The sequence below is a fragment of the Megalops cyprinoides genome, chromosome 2, assembly GCF_013368585.1.
Source record: "Megalops cyprinoides isolate fMegCyp1 chromosome 2, fMegCyp1.pri, whole genome shotgun sequence".
NCBI lineage: Eukaryota > Metazoa > Chordata > Actinopteri > Elopiformes > Megalopidae > Megalops > Megalops cyprinoides.
In genome coordinates, this window is record NC_050584.1 from 20,045,567 (window position 1) to 20,069,117 (window position 23,551).

Genomic DNA, 23,551 nt, shown 5'->3' on the forward strand with positions numbered 1-23,551 from the left:
CAAAAAAAAAAAAAAAAAAAAACTTTGTCTTTCTGCAAGCTTGACAATTTTAAGACCTGCTGCTTAACAAAGGCTGAAATACAAGGAGTAAAAAAAACACCCCCCTAAATATTTATACACAAAACTGATGATAGCGCTGTTCAAAGAACTCGGCTGAGGAGGGGGCCACTGATCCAGACAGTTAACTCTGAGAAGCTGCACAGGAGACTGCAGCATTCGTTAATTAAGGGAAAAACACAAACCTACGTCTTAACCACTCTTCAGGTAAGGGAGACTGTCTCTCTCTCGTGCATCGGAAGGTCATCGCTCTTCTGTTCATTCAGGCATTATTCCCTGCACATTGGCAACTTTGCAAAACACTTTAAAAAATTTAAATTAAATTAAAATGCACTTACATGCAATGTGTGACAAGGTGATCACTGACCACTCCCTCAATTGAGCACATACTGTTGACCTGGACAGCAGACTGAAGTCGTAGGGGGGCTGGCCTACTGCTTTCCACTGATGGCTCCCCTTTCTCTGGGGCCTGGCTGACCTTTATCTTGACTTTTATTAGCATATGAGACGGCACCATTTAATACCGGTCACTGATGAGTATTTATATTAAACAGAGTAAAATAAATAAAAAACAAAAACCCTGATTTGCATCCATGTCACATACACAGGCCTAAACCAAACAAAAGTAGCTTAGCCAAGAACCACACACCTTTATCCAGTTATGGAGTTTGACACCGTGGCACCCCCTCAAAACCATTTCTGTTTCACGTTTAACGAATGAAATTCCCCAAAATAATGAAATACAGATGTAAAATTAGCAGGCATTATATCTGATCCTTTGATTTGGTGTAGGCCTTTGTCTAGACAATGTTGTCCAAATACAAGTGGTTTCATTGTAACATGATCACTGACTGCAATGCTCTACAGAAAATACACCCACGCACGCAAACACACTCACACAAACACACACTCTGAACACTGCTGCAAAGTGCAGTCTGCAGCAGCCGATGATATGTACACCACAGAGCTCTCTGCTCTGAGCACCAGCACAGTGTCCAGGGAGAACCCCTTTCCCACTGGACGCAGTAACACTTGTGAAAATGCGATCCGCATTCCAGTAATGGAGAATTCGTAATAGGCAAGTGAAAGCCAGAGCACCAATGCTGGAGATTCTGTAACAGGTGACAGTAAACCAGGGTAGCAGCACTAGAGATTTTGTAATGTTGAGAGTAAGCCAGAGTAACAGTACTGGAGATTCTGTAATGGGTGAGAGTAGCAGCACTGATGATGGCAAAGCAGTACTGAGGACTCTGTAATGGGTGAGAGTAAGCCTGAGTAGCAGTACTGGGGATTCCGTAATGGGTGACAGCAAGCTAGAGTAGCAGCGCAGTAGCACTTGTTTGAAGCGTTGACCGCAGAGGTTGACCTTCCACCAACACATCTTCAGTGGAGCAAACAGGCAGTCCATCTAGCGGGGGGGGGGTTATCTTAGTCCAGCCCTTGAGGTCATCCACTCCAAGCCTTGGCATAGCCTGCCATTGAGACAAAAGCATACAGATCAATCCCTCTGACTACCTTACATTACACTCCAATAACATAGGCGGCATGTGGTTTATTTCGTGCCATAATTACTCCAATATGTTTGAGCACACATTCTTGAGCACTGTGTGGCACCTTTGTTCACTGTGGCTTAGAGTGATTGATCTGTGTTAAAGGCAGTCACACCCTGCAGCCGGATAGGGACTGTGGGGAAGGCGATACGCCCTCTCCCATCTCCGTCCTGTGGGAACACACTCACCCCTCTCCCGTCAGGGCACAGCACGACTGGATGTGCCAGGGGTGGTCCTTGATGGAGCTCAGGGTGAGGTATTTGGAGATTTCAGCAGCAGACATGCAGTCCTTCATATCCTGCTTGTTCGCAAATATCAACACAGCTGCTTTCCGGAGATCCTGGGAGAGAGAGGGAAGAAAAAAAATCAGAACTAACACAATAACAACGGGGGCAAGGAGGAGTCACAGACATGTACATAAGCACAGCATACTTTCCTCCAGGCTGGAGAGGAGGAAAAAAGGCTTATTATTCTTCCCGTTCAGCTGTTGCTACCATGACCATCCTTAATATATTGACCAAAACAACTGATAACACATGCAAAACACCAAAAAAATGCAGAAGCCGAAGCTAGGAGACGCATGAACGGGGGGGCGGGGGGAGTGATTTGGACTCAAATCCAGAAATGGAGGAAGTGCTTGTGGTTTAGAAATCTGTGGGGAGGTTTCTCGTGTTACTTCCACATGAGAGATGAGAAGGGGGTACCTCATGGGCCAACATCCTGTAGAGCTCCTCCTTTGAGATGGCCAGCCTCTCCCTGTCGGTGCTGTCCACCACTAAGATGATAAACTGAGGGGAGACAGAAAAAGAGAAGGCCAAAATCAAACTCTGGGATGAATAAACCAGACTCACTCAGGAGCGCCGAGCGGCAGCGGGCCCGCAAGTCAACAAGGTTCTGAGCGCGGAAGGCGAGGGCGGAATGTGGCCGGCGGCAGATCGCCGGGGTTTGGAACAGAGCCTCATTGACTGGTGCTCCCCCTCTCTTCACCCTGCCATGCACCATTCAAGGCCAACCCCCCACCCCGCCTCACACACACTCCCCCGACCCTGCTTTTCATCCGGGCAGATTTTTTTTGTTCCCCTCACCTCTGACCCCGTCCCGCTCTGACGCCGATTGTCCCCTGAACAAACACGGCAGCTGCTCCACTCCGAGCAAACTGCTGCCGAGCAAAACTTTTGTTCGGCCTTCTGACAACATCTATTAGGGATTCGGGCCAACTATAGAATTACGGCGACCACCCCAACCTACAGCAGTAATTGTTCACTGCCAGCCTCCCAGCACGCACCAGGGGCGGATAGGCTTGCTGTGCGGGACATTTCTTGTGTGCTCAAGCTTCCTCTTCACCGGCCTGTTAAAGAAGGCCATGATATTTGAGAAATGGTTGAAGGAAGGCCTACTCCACATGATTAAGCAAAGCTTCTTTTGGATTATTACTGAACTTTGCAATTGTTTAAAATGTGTAAAATTCAAGAGACCTAATAATAAATTAAATTTAGTACTCAAACGTGAGTATACAGCACATTAAAGTTAGACTGAACTGATCTCTGCATGTTATTTCTGATCAGAGGGTGTTGCAAATTTCCAGCCCCTAGAATTTCTCAACATACTTGAGTGCATTTGACCATAAAAATGTTCCTCTTATCAACAGACTAAAAGACCTTCAAAGATATTACCCTTCCAAAATCGGATTGTGGCAGGCCATTTAGGACATATTAAGGCTATATTTTGTAGCTACCCATTTAACTGCAGCCATTCAGTTTCATTGGGTTACACTGAGAAACATCTAAATAGTGTGGATCACACATAATTACATCTTGTAGATGCCAGAGATGTAAAGTTTGTCTGTGCAGTCCAGGCTGACAGTAGGAAAGGCCTGTCCCAGTCAACCTGGATGCTAGGCAGTTAGGGAAATGCGAGCCAGTTCATCGTACCTCTGTGTTTGAGTAATAGGTGTTCCATGAGGACCTGAGAGACTCCTGGCCACCGATGTCCCACATTAGGAAGTGGGTATTCTTAACCACAATCTCCTCCACGTTGCTTCCTATCGTGGGCGACGTGTGGACAACTTCATTCATCAAACTGCCAAATGAGCAGACAAGAAAACATTTGCAAAACAATCCCATCTCAACCACAATGAAGGCAAGTCTGATTGTGTGTGTTTGTGCGTTTTATTTCCACTGCTAAATCTGCAGTAAATTTCCTATGCAGAATCTGGTGCTCAGGCACGTGTGGATTCTAGCCCCACACAATTCCTCCGCTGTTGGTGGAAAACAAAATCAGAGTCTTTGTAGCATTTCTTGGCACATCAGATTTCATATTATATCATTTTCCTGTTATCACAATTATTTTCACATGGGTTGGCTTGGGAAGAAAAATAGTTTCAGTCTCCCTTGAGAGGAATCTCTGTATTATTATGTGTCTGCTGACATTTCTAGAACGCGAAGCACATTTTCTCACAGTGCGGCAGGAGCAGGTTGCTACCATGTGCATTTCTAATCATTTTCCTCTTCAAAAAATTCTTAAAATGCAATATTGAAGCAAAGGCTCAAGGTTAAAGCTTGCACTCTTATTAAACTCGCCATATAAAACACCCTGCAAAGAATCCTGTTGTGGTCTCGATGACAATGTGCTACACTCAGCCACTGATATGTATGGAAAAATTCTTCACTTTCTTCCATCAGGTCTTTGTAGATTTTTATGCATGATGCTGCAAGGCATTTCCAGTCAGGAGATGATCAGAATGCCTATAAATAATGGTCTGTAAAGCTGCCCTCCTTTCTGACTCCTTCATTTCAAGAGGACAGCGGCAGCAGTCAGTCAGTCCAAAAGATGTGTGGTGTCCAAAACTGGTCACTGGCAACCAATATGCAGCCCGGCGAGCCAAACCAAGATGCCCCATGTCTTTGGAGCTTTGGAGCAATGCTTACACAGCACCATGTCCTAGCTGGGTGGCTGATAGTATGAACACGTGAAACACGGACAAATGCTGTATTATTAATATCAGTGCAGTGGATTGTGCTTCCTGCCAGCACAATGTAGTGGTTTTTGCTTTATTCTCTGCTGTTCAAAAGACAGTCAATGTTTTACAGTGGGGAAATTAATTAGTTACTTAATTCAGAGATAAATATTCTATTTCTCACATCTTATAATTAAGTAGCTTAATCCTTGCTCCACCATTCACAATTCTTGTTCAGTGTGAAATACTGAAGACATGATGGGCAATGTAACCACATTCACACACCAAGTATACATTCCACACAATCTCATTTTCAACACTTTGAAGATCTGAATAAGCAAAAAAGCAATGATACTCACAACTGGTAAAGTATTGTCGTCTTTCCGGCATTGTCCAGTCCAACAATAATCACCTTATGCTCTGTTAAAAATGGGACAGAAACAGCAGTTAAACATGTGTGTAAAGCCCACCTGCTCTTCCTCTCCAATCTGCTATATTTCTTATTTATTAGTTATGTTGGCAAATATCAAGTTATGGTTAGCCCTGCCGTCCAACTGTCATGAAAGTGATTCTGACAGGTTTACCATTTTTAAAACACCATCCCATTGAGTGAAAATATAGACACTGTAAATGCAAACCCCACCAAACAGTACTTCTGAACATCAAACTACTCCTTCCAAAACTCAGAAAAATCCTTCATAAAATATAATCATGACTTGAAGGTAAAAGTGCAGTAGCCCAAAAATGCTAACAGAAGCTTTAAATCCTGCAGTCTATGGGGAGGCAACACACTGCAGCGTATCTTCTGAGCCCTTGCACCTCTCGACATAATTATGGCTTCTTCCTCTCATTCACAACCTCCTGGCTTCCTTCTCCTACCAAAAAGCTGATTAGCGGCTACTGTGACTTTTTCAGCACAGCTCTAATCAGAATATCCTGCGACGGGTGGCACGCCTAGTCGCCGTATCCACTTTTAACATTTACGATCTTCGAAAAACAACACTGCTTCAGCTAGCACATATGGCGACCTAAAGCATGTTTTCAGTGCCCCTCTCATGCAACCCACTGCTATAGATATAAGTGCTCCACAGAAGCAGACTAGAGAAAAAGCTCACGGCAGTGAAGACCTTTCCTTCGGCTACACCGCTAAAGCAGACTGCAGTACTTCTCGCGAACTTGTCAAATGAGAGGAGTGAAATATCGAGGGAGAGGTGAAAGGATCAAAGCTGTACTTGCACGAAAAAAACATCCCAAATGTGCCTCTGGAGTTTTTCAGCATATAGGCCTCAGCAGAAAATAGATGAAGGAGAAGAAAGTCAGGAGGATATTTCACCATTTTGACAGTCTTGGCTCATGATACTTACTGTCTGCCAGTACAGTTCCTCTTTGCGCGTAAAGATCGATTAGACTCATCACAAACTAAAAACAAGAATTTCCAAAAAAGGTGCGCCATATAAGCAATTCCCAAGCCACATAAACTACTTCACAAATCATTGTGCAAGCTCCAAATTCAATATTGACTCTGCCAGACAGGCCACAGATCTAACACAGATACGTGCTGGTCCATTAGCCTCAGGTGAAGATGACCGTTTCAAAAGAACGCTTAACAGTCTCTGATGTAAAAATATAGCCTATCCTGGGATTGAGTGAATGACAGGGATGAAAGCTAACAACAAACTGCCCCCCCCCCCCCCCAATGAGAGTACACAGGTATGCTTATACCTTGACTTATACTGTGTAAATGAACAAATGACTGTAGAATCAAATATCTCCGAATTCTCTTTATTACCTTTTATTACGCAACAATATCTCATTCAAACAAGAAATGAAGCCACTGTTACAGGAACATTGATGTTTGCTGCTTAAGAAAAGGGAACAGAGAAGAACTCATATGTATCTTATTCAGGAGTCATTTTACATTCATACAGGCTTTGTTTGAGGGTTTTTGTCCCACATCTTAGATATCACCACAGTGTTCGTGTTTACAATGCTATACTGGCCAATTCACAATATGATTGCTTTGTGCCTTCAATACTGTAGAAATGATACAAAATTCGCTTAAAAGACAACTCAGACCTCAGATATATTCAGCAAAAGCAATAAAAAGTCTTGCTAGGCACCCTACAGTATCCCAACAAGCATTACTTTCTCATCACATGCACATGACAGAATGAGATCAAGGAAGTCAAAACTTACTACCACAGAGGATCTAACACCGGGGGCCAAATAAACAGAGACACCTCCAAAGCCATTAATAATCTTTTTTACAGCAAGATGGAAATAAGCAAAATAGAGCTAAGGAGAGGCCTGGGACCATAATCCCAGGTATTAGGAGCAAGACAGAGATTAGCAACCTACTGCAGTTTTAGAGTATGCAGCAGGTAGCTGCCATTCCCACCTCTGACCTACAGAGGAATTAGGCCAAACAGGTATCCCAGAATTCCAAAGGAAATCAGACCATCTGAAATCACAGGGCACATGTGAAATGGCCTGGAAGATAACTGATCTAACCTTGAAACAAGTCAGCCTTTGTCCTGACGACACCTCAGACAGAGAAGTGGGTGAATCACACACCACCCAGACTCATCGCGGATGTAGCCTTTGTGACTGAAAGAGCAAAAATTCAGTGACCAAATGTTACAGGTGCTTAATTACCCCTCCTTAGGCTAGGTGAGAGCTGCTCACCAGCACCCAGAATAAATGATGATTAACAATTATGTGTCAAGTAACTTCCCCCTCAGACACAGCTCACACAACTCTTCCAGATAAATATAGTGTGCTGCTCTTCTGTCGTAGGCCTATTTGTCCTTACGTATGATAGGAATCAGAAGAAACTTGTTGCCATGCTACCATACTCTGAATTAAATAACTAAATTCTTCTCCAAAAAGTATTTTTGAAATGAAAATCATTTACCGGATTGACTTTAATGTTCTTGCTTGCAAAACCAATGTATTCTCCATGGAATTTACTCACAGAAAGCAATGCCCAGAAATCAGATCTGATTTCCTAATACTACTTTTCACTTTAGACTTCTCTCTTGGAATGTTTGGATAAACGATTACAACTTTTCTAACTTTGTCTTTTCAACAGCCTGAATAGCTTCACATCTCATTTTTCTCAGAAGATTGCCCTCTCGCCTACCTTGTTTCATGCCTATTAGACCAATGCTAAACTTCCTTTCGGCTAGCTGGCCCTTGTCCTATAAAGTCCAAGCAAAATAAGCCCAAATCGGCGGCTGCTGATCCCGAAAGTGTCACATATCAGCGTGTCACTCTGTCATTTATTCACTTTCACCCACAAGAACTTCCCTTGTTCTTTAAATGGGTGTATAAGAGTGAAGGGGCTTTAATTCAATGAAAGCTTTTAAGCAACAAAGCCGCTTGCTGTTGCTCGGCTGGTGGTGTGACTGTCCCTGGGGGGTCGGGATGCTCTTTCTGAACCGAGTACTGTAATGAGGAAACAATGAGGAAGGAAAGGTCCTTCTCACACTCCTTTGTTACCGATTAGACTCAACCTTCGGGCCGTCTGCCACATCCTTTGAGGCCAGCAGCTCCCGTCTGCCCCCAGAAACTGAACAAAAGCGTCAGAGAATGGGGGCCCTTTCCATCCTGCTGCATAAGGCCACCACCAATCTTGATGAGAAAGGCACATGGCACGGCAACACTACTCCATACACTGTGCTATAATAGCATCTGTCACTGAGAAACGTGTGAGCATGGTGTGAAACACACAAAATTGTTTGTATTAAACTGCAAATGAAGTATAACTAGAGATCTCAAAACAGCTGACGGTTACTGTATGGGAGATGCTAATCCGTTTTATTGATGCAACACACACTCCGCTGTTGTTGGAACTACCAACACAGTTCAGTTATGCTACCAGTCTCTACTGACGTACTCTAGATCAGAAGTTATGTAGCTAGCACGTTCTTGTGATCTGTGGTGTTTGATTATTTCGCTCCTTGAAACCAACCCAACCCTAACTGAACAAAAGCAGGATATCTTTACAAACAGCTCAGTGCGCAAACCAGCACTCGAAATAACAATAATTAAAAAGTAAAGCTTGAATAAAATGTGCCTGGCTGGCAAATACAGTAAAAAAAAAAAAAAAAAAGCCAACGGTATTGTTCAACAAGTGGGAACAGTCAGCTACGCTAAGGACAAACACTCACTACAGAAAATGCTCCTCGGCATATCAACAGTTTCTCTTTCTCATCAGGTGGAAAAGAGGACATTTTATACTTGGCAGAAAGTTATGCTTGATTTAAACTGCTGTAACATATTTTAAGTTGATTTGCCTACCCAGTACGCGTCTATATTGTGCAGCATGCTAAATTACATTGATTTTGGACAATTTACCAGATAGCTAGCTGGCAAGCTCAGCACATTCACAGCCAGCCAGCAAGCAACAATTTCGAGAGGAGCTAACAAATAGTACCGGATCAACAACTTCATGCAGGCTATGTTTTCCTTTACATTCGAGATGCTGATCTGGTTGTCATGAACTGTACTCTGCTTTTAATCGTATAGACCGTGCTAACTCGCTAACCAGTAAATAGCTGCCTGGATTTCTATGTACTGGTTGGCGGATAACGTTAGCTACCTCTCTGGATGACTGCAGTAACAAGTTATCAGTCTTGCTTAAAACCTAACGTTACCTGGCTGGTTATCTTACGCCTAGCTGACTAGATAAAGCAGTTGAAAGGTTCTCTATGTTGCGGAGAGGGTAACCATCAACATGTGACCGCATATTCTCTATAGCTAGCTAGTTTAGTTAGGCATCTCACATTCACCGCTTATTCAGGTAGTCTTTTCAGAGCTCAGTTCTTGCACGAACAAATATAACAATTTAACTCACCTTGGTTACAAAAGAACCCCCAGAGTTTTGCGAATATCAGACCCATGTTTTGGCTCAGTTCAGTCAGCGAGCCAGCTATTCCCGCTAGCGAGCAAATATTAGCATGCAACCACGCTAACGTTAGCTAGTGTTATTGTTTGTATACGCTCGCTAGCCAGTAAGCCCGCTAGCTAGCCTTTTGCGGTCAACGCAGAAATCCTCTTTGCACTCTTCTTATCCAGTCAGACTAGCTAGCTACAAGCTAGTTTCGCGAATACAAGGCCCAGTTGTGTCACTATGTTTCGGTTAATTCACACAGCCCGCAGATGTCAGTTCTTTGTCTTGCTGAGCCAGTGTCTTTACATCTCTCCCGGCAAGTCTTGTTGGGGACCGTATTTTCTTCGGTCTCAAAATTCCGCTACATTGCGCGTTCCTCCTTGCGCTTTGAGCGTGCGTTTCGGACGGTCCAGCTGCGGTGCAAGATGACGTGTAACGAGCTGTACAAAAAAACACAGTGCGAGCTTTCCAAACACCTTCAGGTGTACACGGTCAAGCGGACTGGTGTCAATCTGTCTGTCCTAATAGAAGCGCAGCACAGTACTGCAGCTGAGTCCCTCACCATCCCCCAACAGTTTCATGTTACACGCCAGTGACGTCGCGGCCCTTGCTCTTCGTTAGCCGAGTTAGCACGGTCTTCTAAGTATCCCCGGGCGGCAGCCTGCGATTCGTGCCGCGAGCCGGAGTGGAAGTCCCGCCCCGAACTGCAGGATTCAGCCAGGTGCGTGGGGGTCTTGAGCTCATTGAGGGCTCATGAGAAGATGTAGGTATCGTATCTAGCTAGGTTTTGAAGTACTGTTCTATCATAGTGGTACATAGGAACAACTTTCATAGTAGTAATACGAGAGCTACATATTACTGTACGTTCACACCGCCTTGTCAATCTGTTTTTCACCTGTAATACATTTTATTGCATATAGTTTGACGTTAAACACCTGTATTTTAATTTGGCTAGATACTGTAGGTTGTCTCAGCAGAATATTATGTTGTATAGACCTATTGTATTTGAACAGCTGTATTTATTTTTTTAATTGTTCTTTAGTTCACAGAGAAAGCGAAAGTTACATGTCTTAAAAGGCAACCAATTTCATTTATGATATCATGACAATGTACACTAAATAGTCAGTTCTAAAACATGTCACAGCAGGTAACACTGTAACAAGTGCCCTGAGGTCAGCTGTTAAAATCATATTTTAATCATATGAGGGGAAAAAACAGGCTGACACAACTGCTGTGTTTCTAACTCCTTCAAGGGGAGTTCCTCAGTAGGGAACACCAACTCCATCTTGGAATTGACTCAAATCAGGTTTATATTAGAGCATACTGTATATCTGGATTTTCAAAAGGTGCCAGAACAAAGTACCACACAGATGACTCATTATCAAACTGAAACCATTCAGATTTAATGGAGTTGTTTTAAAGTGGATTAACAATTTGCCTCAGCATACAATACATAGAGTAATGATAAGAGGGATTTCATCTGAGCAAGGAGTTGTGGGTAGTGGAATCCTTCAGGGTCCCCTGATGTCCCTTATTTACATATGACCTTGATATGGAGAATAGAATTTAGAATATTTAAATTTGGTGATTAAGCTAAACTTGAAGCTGAAGCTAGCAGTTTTGAAGCTACTAAAGTGATACAAGAAGATTTAAATATAATCCAGAAATGAGCAGACATCTGACAAATTGTTTAATATTGCCAAATGTAAAATTCTCCATGTGTGCTATAACAATGTAATTCTGTATTATTTTATGGGAAATACAAAATTACAATGTGTGCAACATGAAAAAGACTTGGCATAATAGTTGATTCAGGTCTGTCTGGACAGATATTGTGCTGTAGGCTTTAAAAGGCAAATAGAATTCTGGGAAGTATAGAAAAGGGTTATATCAGTGTGATCCAATGCTTTTGTTGGATCACATTTTTAGTCTTGTTTGGTATATTTATTTATTTATTTTTCATTCAGAGAATTATATATGTATTGAGAAGCTTACCAGGATTCATAGGGGAAGCAGTGACCATTAGTGTTCATGATCAGGCTTGACACAGTTTTAAATACACTCTTAACCACAGGAAGAATGACAAGGCTTAGAGGGCTGATTGGCCTGCTCTGGGCATTAAGCTACTTATATTTCTTATATTTGGTGATTACAACGGGTTTCACTTTGTTTCACTTGCTGGGTTAAGGCAGGCATAGGTCTGTCTATGCAAGGCAGACAGGAACAAAGGAGATTTATCTATTCTATCCTCTGTCTTAACTGTTCTGACTGCAGGATGGCTTTGTACCAGATCCTTACCTACTGTATGTATTAATATGATTGGCGCTGATGAATTGCAATTCTAAAATAAAATGCTTGAAGTAAACTCAATACTCCATGTTGACTAGTGTAAAATTAATTTAATTTAATTTAATTAACTGTCCCCACAAGTAGTCGTCACATAATCCTGAGGTCTCCCTTATTTTATTTTTCCTGTTCAGGTGGCCTCTCACAAATTAGCTTTTAACTTAAAAGTAAGCATGCTTTGCTGTTCACAGTCACTGCTTACTTGCAAGATTCATAGTTAACTCAGATTGTGGTAAATTATTAATGGTGTACAACCCTGAAGCTGAGTAGTGTTGTTCAAACAGTGCTGAGGTGAGAGTAACTCATGTCTTCAGGTTAAAGGGGTTGGGTCTACCTAACGCTACATATGCTACCTAATTCTTTATGCCTTTCTTTTGCCAGATGGGTGCTTCAGTTCAAACAGATTACAGTAAATGTGCTTTATCATCTCAATTTGGTTTCATAGTCCACCCAACAGTTGCCTTTTTTTCTGGTCTCTCAGTTCTTTCCACAATCTGTATGTCCTTCTTTGTGTACATTTACGTTTACATTTATTTATTTAGCAGACGCTTTTATCCAAAGCGACTTACAAAAGTGCATACAGCAAGTATAGCGACCCTGTTGTCACCCCCACTAGCCTCCTGCTCAGCCCCCCCCCCCCCCCCCCCCAAACACACAGAACTAAATCGCCTCCCCCTAGGAGGCTGCTGCAATGGCGCATGTGTGTGCTGGTTCTTCTCCCCACTAAACTGTAAGAGCTATAGCATACTGGTGCTATAGCAGCTGGACCTTTGCCTGCCTGTGTGGTTGCACAGATGCAAGCCCTCATGAAAATAGCACTGGTGATGAGGCCTGCCATGACAAAATTGTCCTAGAGAAGATGGATGTCATGTTCGCAAACCTGGCCATCAGCCTAGACGTAAAGTTTACATTCATGTCAGGAGAAATGACAATAGCTGCTGTACTGGCAAGCACTGAGCTTCAGTGGCCTGAAAATTTCTACCAAAGATTCTCTATGACTTTAAGATATTGCATTCCATTGTTTTTATATTGAAGACACTAGCTCCTTACCACGTGTTCACTTGAACTTTATCCTTGATTAATGGTTACTGTTTTTGTATACCAGTGCTGTATTGGAATGAGTGTGAAAAATTAAAAAGAAAAGTTGTTTTAAAAAAAGGCTACTACCTTTCACATATACCACTCTCTTCTGATCTCTCCCTGGTATTTATGGATGCATACACCAGAAAAGGTGTGAGACGTATGTATTATTGTGGTTTGGGACTTGTCAGTCAAACTTCTCAGATGTCATATGTAATGTTTTTTTGCCATGTTAATTTTGGGTATGGATTTTGACTTACTTTCTCATGATGGAGTTATGAAAATGCATCAGTCCTGCATAGCACGTGAGAGGCACATTATTGCCGTTCAATAACTTCCTCTGTTTAACCAGGCTTTAGTTATATTTCTGGTTTTGTCTGGTACAGTCAGTGGGATACTGTTTGAAATTGCATTGGTAATGACAATGGTTGCAAAATCTGTGTTTTTTTGTTTCATTACCACATTGCATTGTACATGTGGACAGAATACCCTACGCTATGAGTTACGGCATGTCATATGAATTGAACAAAGTTTTGTGTCTCTCCCTCAGTGACAGTTCTGCCCATATGAGTGGATGGTGGAAGTGAGGTGCTGTGAGAGTCCTTGTGTGATCTGCTCCCTGGGGGTGCCCCTTTACAATAATAATGATGTCATTGGGTCCATCTGCATTTCAAAGAGCTTAGTACTGAGGTGAGAGACACGGGGAAGCTTTCTCCATCATGTGTTGACTCACTTACAGTTAGGAAAGGGTGTCTGGGCTTTAAAGCACACACATAACTTTAAATGCTTAACAATCTAAGCTTTAACTTAGTTGAGCTGAATTTGTATTGGAGTGAAAGTAGAGTTCAGAATGGGGAAGTGAGGTGTAAGAAATGAGTAAGCACTGGGATGAGTGAAAGGGAAGAGATGTAAGGAATAGAGACTCCTTATGATATTATAGCATATATCTGCATTTCAAAAGCAGTTATACAATTTTGGTGGCTATACCAACATTAGTGAGGCTATTCCATTGAATATTCATTTCTCAATTTAAGCTGTGTCATCATAGGGTTTTGATCACGGTAACAGTAATTGCAATAACTTTTTATTATCATTTATCCCTGTTTCAGCAATGAATTGGTCTCTGGACTACAGGGACAGCAGTGTGGTGAAGTGTTAAGGAGCAGGACTCGTAACCAAAAGGCTCATTGCTGGTTCGATTCCCTGCTAGGGTGCTGTTGTTGTACCCTTGGGCAAGGCACTTAACCATTATATTACATTATATCATTTAGCAGATGCTCTTACCTAGAGCATCACTATGCTAAGAGTAGTTATCACAAAGAGTGTAGAGTGCTTGTTTTTTTGAAAATAGGGATTGATAGGCTAGATAGAGATGGATAGAGAGGAAGGTAGACTAGAGATACATCTTCAAAAGATGAGTTTTAAGTTTTCTCCTGAAGGCGCCCAGGGAGTCTGTTGTCCGAATCTTGGCAGGAAGCTCATTCCGCCAGTGTGGAGCCAGTACTGAGAAGAGGCGGGTTCGAGAGATGCTGCCCTTGTATTTTCGGGACACAGAAGCGAGCCGAGGTAGCAGAGCGCAGCACTTTTGCTGACTTCTAGGCCTTGATCATGTCCTGTATGTATTGGGGGCTGATCCCTTAAAGGTTAGTAACTAGGTCTTGAACTTGATCTTCGCTGCAACCGGTAGCCAGTGCAGGGACTCAAAGAGAGGTGTAACATGGGCCTGCTTGGGGACGTTGAACATCAGTCGGGCTGCCTCATTCTGGATAAGCTGCAACTGTCAGATGACATATGCCGGGAAGCCAGCAAGCCACGAGTTGCAGTAGTCCAGACATGACAGGATGAGAGTCTGGATCACCACTTGAGCTATGTATTCGGAGAGGTATGGTCTGAGCTTCCTAATGTTGAATAACATGAATCTGCACATCCTGTTTGTGGCTGAAATATACTCTTTGAAGAATAGATTGCTGTCCAAAGTTAGTCCCAAGTCCCAAGATGTCAGTGAGACATGCTGATACTTAAGGAGGGAAGGAAATGAACAGTTGGGTATCATCTGCATATGAATGATATGACAAACCAAGTGCTGCTATGACCTCTCCAAGTGTTCTGGTGTAGAGAGAGAACAGGAGTGGTCCCAGCACTGATCCCTGTAGAACACCTGTCTTCAGGAACCGGGGCGAGGAGGTGGAGCCCTGCCAGGAGACCTGGTAGGAGTGGCCTCTGAGGTAAGAGGAGAACCATTCCAGGGCCGTTCCAGTGATTCCCAGGGCCCACAGCTCAGACAGGAGGACCTGGTGGTTGACATTGTCGAAGGCAGCTGATAGATCTAGGAAGATAAGGACAGAAGAGAGAGAGGCAGCTTTTGCTGCTTGAAGTGTGTTAGTTTCAGCAATTAGGGCCATTTTCGTGTAATGATTGGCTTTGAAACCAGATTGGTTAGGGCTAAGTAAGTTGTTAACAGTGAGAAAGTGGGAGATGTGGTTAGACACAGCACATTCTATAGCTTCACAGAGGTATGGGAGTAGGGAGACTGGCCTGTAGTTGTTGACTAGAGAGGGGTTCAGAGTGGATTTTTTAATTAGTAGGTAGACCCTTGCCTGCTTAAGGGATTCAGGGACAATGTCAGAGGTTAGTGAAGAGTTAATTATATGAGAGAGGTATGAAAGGATGATGGGTGCAGTTTCTTGGAGGAGAGGTGTTGGTATTGGGTTTAGAGCATTTGTGATTGGTTTATGAGTTGAAATCAGATTGAGGATGTAAGATTCGGCGAGAGGTATGAATTGTGAAAATAGGTTAGAGCTTGGAGGGGATTTTAGGAGAGACTGTTGCTTTAGAATTTGGTTGAAAGGTGATTAGATCTTGTCTATTTTCTCCTCAAAGAAATTAGCAAAATCTTAACCCACAATTGCCTCAGTAAATATCCAGCTGTATAAATTGATAAAATTCTAATTTACTGTATGTAAGTCACTCTGGATAAGAGCATCTGCTAAATGACAATAATGTAATGTAATGTACAGTAACATTTCCCTGATTAGTCTGGATTTCTCTCAGTTCTTTGTCTCCCCCTAGAGATGCATTTATGCTATTACATGCTGTGTGGTAAGATCAACCAGCTGACGGTCAATGTCTGTGGCAAGCGGTATGACTGCAGGTTGGTGATACACCACTAAGGGTCACCCTCTCCCCTGCTGTGAGTGGCTAAGTAAGTCAGTACACTAGAGCCAACAATCAAAAACACAACATTGCTCTCATTTTTTCCTCCCCAAAAGAAAATGGACCATAAAAAAGTTCATTTCTGCAATGTGAGGTGTGCTGAGAGCCATGAAAAATTACTTGAAGTCTGAATATCACTGAGAGAATGGTTATAAGGTACATTTAATGCATTTTGTATTAAATGGACCTTAAAGTTATTATACCGTTGATATTAAAAAGTATCAATCCCAGCTCTCTTACCACCTTTCAACTGCATATCGTTTTCTTTAGAAAGACCGCTCATTGAGAACCACTGCCTTGTCACCTTCGTAAGGTTGCAGCATTGTGGCATAGTGGTACAGAGCAAAGTTCATAACGAAAAGGTTGTTGGTTTGATTTTCCAGGGAAGCAATGCCGTTGTACCCCTGGACAAGGTACTTAACCAACAATTACCTCAGTAAATATCCATCTGTATAAATGGATAAAATTGTAACCTATGTAAGTCGCTCTGGCTAAAAGCATCTGCTAAATGATAGTATTGTCATGCAATGTCATGTAAACCACAGTCTGTACTCTTGCTATAATCTTGGTCAGAGAGAGGTTTTAAAAAATAACACATTGCTTTCTTTTTAGCATTCAGGGTCATCTCTTCTCTATCCAGATAACACGTGGCTCTCAATACATTCTTGATTGATAACACAAATGAGAAAACAATTTGTCTACTGTGGCTTTCAATTTTCTTATCGAGTTCATGGGGCTTTCCTCACAGGCACACTTATCATGTCGTTTTCCTACAGATTTGAGCTGAATTCCATTGTTGGCTGCAGACACGTCCTCACTTAGATCTGTTAGCTGATCATAGATCAGAGGGTTGTTAGAATTTTTAGGTTGTGCATGATCATGTAGGACAGCTCATTCATCAAAAACAAAGGTATAATGCATAAAGCTGCCAGCCTCCCACACAACATATTCCTTGTAATTTCAATGCAAAATGCAGTGCAGCATGATTTTTGCCTGCCAGAGTGTCCTTGCTGTCTGAATGAACAGATTCACCACTCAGCTCATAAGAAATATGTACATGAAAAGGTAAATTAACTTCCTTGAAATGCACTTCCAACAGTGCATAGCTTTCATGCAAGCTTTATAGCAGTCTCTCAAGAGCTGTTAAAAACACAACTGAGAAAGGACAGTAACACCAGTGGCATGCCAGCAAGCAGAGTTGCGCAGTAGGACCCAAACTGACCACACCTCCAGCAAACCTACTCATGGCTCTTTTGTGACTGTACCTCACACTTGGTGCTGTGCTGCCACTGATTTTTGATTGCAATAATATCCTGTATTGTAACATTTTAGGACAGGACACAGGCTGGAAATGACGCATGATTTCCCATTGCTCTCTTAAAAGGAGTTAAAAAAAAAAAAAGCTCATGTGTTTCCTCTTGGATCACACTTGTATTAGGTGGGTAAATGGTAACCGTTAACCCAGCATTCCAGCAATCTGATCTCTTTGTAGAGCCCTTTTTTATTATGATGTCGAGACAGTGCTGTGAGGGATTTCAGACTTAATTAATTTTCCTAAGCTGAGTCTTTTTCTTTCTCTGCCAGGCTTTTCATCTGATCCTCTCAGGTTGCTGAGTATATGAAGATCTCAGCCCCAAAGCCAATTTAAGGATGAATCTCCCGCCTTCATCCTCCTGCAGTAAGATGGTACATCAGTAGATTAAAGAATGAAGGAGCATGCAGGTTGATAATCTCAGAGGGTCACTGGAGTTTTTATCTGAGCCAGTTGTCCTTGGGATCATGGACTCATAAATGCTCTCTGTTTGGGGGCCAGATCTGATATGATGGAAACACAGGGCAGACAGTGCAAGCTCCATCTCGCCTGGACATCTGCTGTTACGAGGGACATCTGTGGAGTGCAGGAGGGGTCACCTTGGAGGCGGACGCATGCATGAGGCACAGTGTGACCACGTTTATAGTGCTGAGTTAGACCCAGCCAATTACTGAGCAAAGATGAGTCAGACCCAGCCAATTAGTCAACCGGTCCCCTCTCTGCCCTTTAAGTATGACAAATGAACCTGGTCTGCACTTGTGAGCTCTTAAACGGCTAATAGAATTTCCACTATTTTCCTCATCAGCTTGTAATCAACAAGAAAAATAAAATGCCATTCGCCAGTTTGATTGCCTGAAAGGCAATTACTTGTCCTATAAGAGAAAAATAAAGGTTTTCCTTAATATCATATACCCTGTGTAAATCCTCAAAGTGAGATTCCCATGGGAGGCCTCATGGTGCATGCTCATTGGGATGATCATACAATTTGGTAATAAGCTCCACTATTAGTCAGTCTGAACACAACCTGAAGTGGTTTACTATCTGGATAAATTACTTTTGCGGGAGTGTTCATTTTTGCAAGCTTTGAGGACTTTGCAATAATGACTGGACCTCATTCAGCACAATCACCTAAAGCCCCTCTTATATGTGTCTTGGTGGAAAATTTAAGATGAGAGATTGCACGCTCATCTTGCTGCATATAGAAATGTGCTCCAGAAAAGTCACATGTCTCATTTTTTAATGAATAAAGTATCTGGCAAGATTTTATGATGTTATTTTAATTTTCTCACTGAAATGATCAGATAGAGGAGGGTTTGTTATCTCATTTGTTCCTGCCTGGATTGTGTGGATGTGAGCCAGGTAAAGCCAATCCAGTAGGGACCCTTGTAAATTGTAATAGTTAGGGACAGATGAGAAGGCCGTCTCCTGGAGTGACCGTAAGAGTACAGTGTAGCCTGGCGCCTCTCTAAAGAAGGAGATCTGCCACAGCTGTACTGAAGCATCTAATTCCTGACTCTCCAACACACAGGTTCATCTGTAGCACAGCATAGCTGAGAGGGATCAAACAGGCCTTATCACTGACAGGGCAGTCTCTCCAAGTTTTTATGGGATTGGCTATCTGATGTTTTAAATCTTTCTTTCGTCTCACCGCCTCGTGTATCACCCAAACCATCATTTTACTGTAGGTGGAACTTGAAGCAATCTGTCTTTCCTGGAGGAAGAAACCTATGAGTCTTTCAATGCCACACCACTCAAAGTGATGGACATACTAAATAGTCTAGGTCATCAAGCAGAATGATGGTTTCTCTTTCACTTACCCCAGGGTTGTGTGTAACATGTCCATTATAATCCACTGAGGCTTTTCTCTGTATACTGGGACTCACAGTCAAATGATAATAAACTGATTCCTTCATTGATTACCAATAGAATTGACTATTGCAATGATGTTTTTATTGGGTCTTTTAAAAACATAAAATTGACTGCAACAAGTTCAGAATGCAGCTGCAAAAATATTGACTCATACAAAAAAAGACAACTCACATTTCCCCTGTTCTTGTCTCCTAGCACTGATTACCTTTACATTTTAGCGCTGATTTTAAAGTGTGTTTACTTATTTAATGTGTGTGTTATTTAATGTGTTTACAAATATTTAATGATTATCGTTCAATTAGCTACAGTGGATCATGGAGCACAGAACACTACTATGGCTCGAAAATGTTTCCTTCCTGTGACTCATCTTCACTCTAGGGTCATTAGTATGATTACATTACATTATTGGAATTTAGCTGACGACCTTACCCAGAGCAACCCAGTGACTCCCACAAGATTGCTGCCCATACCCTAACAGATCCACCACCATGTTTAACAGCTGAAAATAGGCAATGTGGCTTCCTTTGGCTTTCTCCAAACATAAACCTATCCAGACATAGTAAAAAGAGTAAAAGATGACTCATCCACCCATATCACTTTCTTCTACTGCCTCGAAGTGCAGGTTTTGTGTAGTTCTGTAGTAATATTAGAGGTCCATTGTTTATGGTACTTAGCAACTATTCTGTTAATTGTCCAACTATCCCTGTTAATGTGCTTCGACTTGCAACCACTGTTCCTCTTTCCTGATGCAGTTTTTTCCATGTTCAGCGTATGCCATGATAATATTTGACACTGTTCCCCTTCACAAATAATCTTGCCTTTTTGTGACTTATGCACTTCATATTGCTGTAGAACCTCACATATTAAAATTTTGATTTAAAAGTACAGTAGATGCATATTGGTAAATAGTATTGAAATTATTATGAAACAATATGCATATGTATCAGCTACATACTGAGCATTTTTATGCGTATAGTCTTATCTGTTGTATATGGTTTTTCACATAGTCTGTAGTGTTCAAGGCAACTGACCAGGCACAAGATATACAGCATTGTGAGTGTATAAAGCAAAATGCAAAATAGGGCTAAACTGAATTCTCTGTTGACAAATCAAAGCAAAATCTCAGTGAGTAAAGAATAAGTGCAACATATGTTATGATGTTATGAGTTATGATGCTGAAGGTTAGCAGGTGCTCTATAAGGCCAAATCACAGATGTGCTGCTTTGAGTGAAATCTATACCTAGGCAAGAATGAAGAGATGAGGTGGAGCTCGCTCTACTTTTTTCAGTCTACTTTTTAACCAGAGGGCTAATGCTACATGGAAAGACATTACATTACTGGCATTTAGCAGATGCTCTTATCCAGAGCAACTTACATGGGTTACAGTTTTTCACATCATCCATTTATACAGCTGGATATTTATTGACACCATTCTGGGTTAAGTACATTAGCCAAGGTACAACAGCGGCTCCCCAATGGAGAATCGAACCGGCAACCTTTTGGTTATGAGTCCTGCTCCTTACTACTACATCTCACTGGTGTAAAGACAGCACTTATAACATGTTCACACTGCAACATACATCTGTGAATGATTATTGATATCATCCAGCTTAATATACCTTCACCAGTCTCCCCCTTAAACACATTCTAAATAAATTGTTTGGTACAGTAATATTGGATGTTAAAATGTATTTCCGTAAAACATTATGCCTTCTAATTGCCTTTCATTTTTTATTACATTTAGATTTTTTGCCACCGTAGGGGAGGAATTTTTACAAGCCCTTCCAAGCAGCCTGGAATGATGATAACAAACCACTCCAGGAACTTAGTGCTGACAGTATAGAAATGATTAAAATGGAACAAATACTGATATAACCAGGGTTGACCTAACTTAGAGCACTTGGCAAATGAAGGAAACGTAATATGTTTTTACTTATGAATATACAACTGAATAAGCAGGAAAAAAATAAAATACGAACGATGAATAATGTGCATGATTAACAATAAATAATAATTTGCAGCTTGATTGTATTGCTGTATTTCTATGTGTTCATATTGCCATGCTTGATTATCTGTGGGATGCAAGACAAATTTCTTTAGTGGGAAGCAATAAAACAATCGATTAATACAAAATAAATTATAATAAAACAATAACAGCAAAATTAAGCAGAAGGGAAACGAAACGTTTTAATATTAGCCCTACACAGAGAGAGCTGTAATGCTGTAGAAGTGAATATTGCCTTGGAGATAAAGGGGGCTATGCATAAAACTCCACAGTATGTAGACACTGAAGTCGTTACAGCCCGTCATTATACGTGTCTTACCGCAAACAGGAGGCAGACCGTCATTGTGGAAACAACGGAAAAGGATCTTAGTGTTTCACCCTATGATACTGACTGTGTACATGTCACAGTCGAGTTTTGATTATGTACACCGGTTACACTGACATCTCACAACACGGTAGTGAGCGAAGGCAGCGGCTGCTTGCTTCTTGTTCCCTATAAGCAACAATCATCAGTAAACTATCTTGGTAGTGCGGAGCAAAATAGACGTTGCTTTCTTTATTAATAATCGTTTTCATGTACCGGTACTCCGATTATCTTGAAAGGCACGGCCAATACACAGTGGTCATGGTATATGGACATTGAATCGGTTTTGCCAATTTTGATGGCAAATTTCTCTGCGGCTGAAAAAAAATAGCCTACATAGACCACTTAAATGCGCACATAAAAACGCAAACAGTCTTTATCATTGGCTGTTCAGGCCCACAGAATGTAAGCATTGAAAGAAGTAAATTTTCAGTAGCCTGAACCGAGAGAAAGGGATCCACAGGGGCCGAGAGAACCGATATCCATCTATCTGAACGATAGTTCTACAGCCATGCTGTCTCTTACAAGCCACTGGATGGCGAGCTTGTTCTTTTAGTCTGTCTGGATATAGGCGACTACTGTCCCTTCAGCCTCCTTAAATTTATTAAAGACGCACTCACTGTCCCTATGTGTGGGTGAGTTGATAACAGAAATAGCTCCAAGCTTATTTTTATTTATTTATTACTTCAAAAGGTATTTACAGGCAGAAGCTTTTTTTTTTTATCGAAGTCGAAGTAAAATATCCGTAGGGGGTGCATGAATACATATATGCATGTGCTTATTCGCCTATATACATTTCATTTTATGGAAAAGTCAAATCTCATGTTAATATATGACAGCGAGTCAGGAAGGGCCTCGTTCAAGTTAACGGTTTTGATGATCAATGGGGCACTTACCAGTTTTATTGTTGTGAGCCCCGGGAGGCCTGGACCTTTTAAGAGACTATTTTACAGTGGTTCCCCTCTTATGCTAAGTAGTGCAATTACCAGATGGATATCGTGCTGCGTTTCCATGGTGCTGATGCACGTTGTCTGACTAGAGAGCTTATAGCTTCCTGGAACCGTTGGTGCTCTCCAATTTCGTTTTAACGCAACTGAACCTCATAGTCAACATACCATTTACATGGAAAATTAAATAAATAGCTGAAACTGAGCGCACAAGTCGAAACCTTCATGGCCGGCGTGATTTAATTTTATCCAGGCATCCGTATGAATAACTGTGACAGGAGGAAAACGTGTTTTTTCGTGAGGTATTGTCAACTCAATTTCCTCCTTTGATCATTTTCCGTTTTACTACTACTAATAACAATTCTAACTGGTGTTGGTTGGCCATGTTTCAGTCTCGCATAAATTCGCCTCTGCAATCTATTGAGGCCTCTCTTCATTTTTGACATTGCTCTTTTTGCGGGGCGTAGAAGGTTCCCTCTCTTGTCTGCAGTTCGCTGGGTCAGTGTTCCAGGCTGTTCATGACTTCATCCTGCAATGTAACGCGCGCTCCCTCAGTCCAGCAGTGATTTACGCCTTGTTCTCAAACACCAGCAAGAAAAAAATCATATCATACAAATGAATCAGCTATTTTCAAGAGCAATTAGCTCGCAGCTGCTTTCGTGCAGAGTAAAATTGCTTTCTTTTGGTCCATTGTCTTGGGTATATGTGTGTCATTAATCATTTCACTGTGCCTTTTACCTCCCTCTCTGGGTGTCCTACAAGTCGGTGATGTGAAAATAGTTTAACGTGAATGAGTGTGAATAAGTGTAAATGTGAAAGAGCTCTAATGCCCCATATATATATATATATACTTTTGATATTCCAATAGGAAAAAAGGGTAAGTGCAAGCTCCTAACAGATACACTTGAAGTGATGACTTTTACTCGTGTTGGAGAGCTGGGTTAACTGACACTACCAA

At 41.8% G+C, this 23,551-nt stretch overlaps 1 protein-coding gene across 1 annotated transcript; it reads right to left on the bottom strand.

The window, feature by feature from the left end:
• Nucleotides 1–1,197: 1,197 nt before the first annotated feature.
• Nucleotides 1,198–4,979, bottom strand: LOC118772651 (ADP-ribosylation factor-like protein 5B). Its single transcript, XM_036521169.1, has 5 exons — nt 4,923–4,979; nt 3,539–3,686; nt 2,312–2,395; nt 1,796–1,947; nt 1,198–1,529 (listed from the first exon to the last, which is right to left on the bottom strand). The coding sequence occupies exons 2-5, from the start codon at nt 3,680–3,682 to the stop codon at nt 1,481–1,483; spliced, it is 429 nt and encodes a 142-aa protein (XP_036377062.1). The 5' UTR covers nt 3,683–3,686; nt 4,923–4,979; the 3' UTR covers nt 1,198–1,480.
• Nucleotides 4,980–23,551: the final 18,572 nt, after the last annotated feature.

What these genes read in the sequence shown, in the direction of transcription:
- LOC118772651 (XM_036521169.1), bottom strand. Translation starts at nt 3,682, where the DNA reads ATGAATGAAGTTGTCCACACGTCGCCCACGATAGGAAGCAACGTGGAG. An exon ending in CCTATTACTCAAACACAGAG is followed by an intron (nt 2,396 to 3,538) that starts GTACGATGAACT and finishes GTCTCCCCTCAG; the next exon opens with TTTATCATCTTAGTGGTGGA. An exon ending in ACAGGATGTTGGCCCATGAG is followed by an intron (nt 1,948 to 2,311) that starts GTACCCCCTTCT and finishes TCTCTCTCCCAG; the next exon opens with GATCTCCGGAAAGCAGCTGT.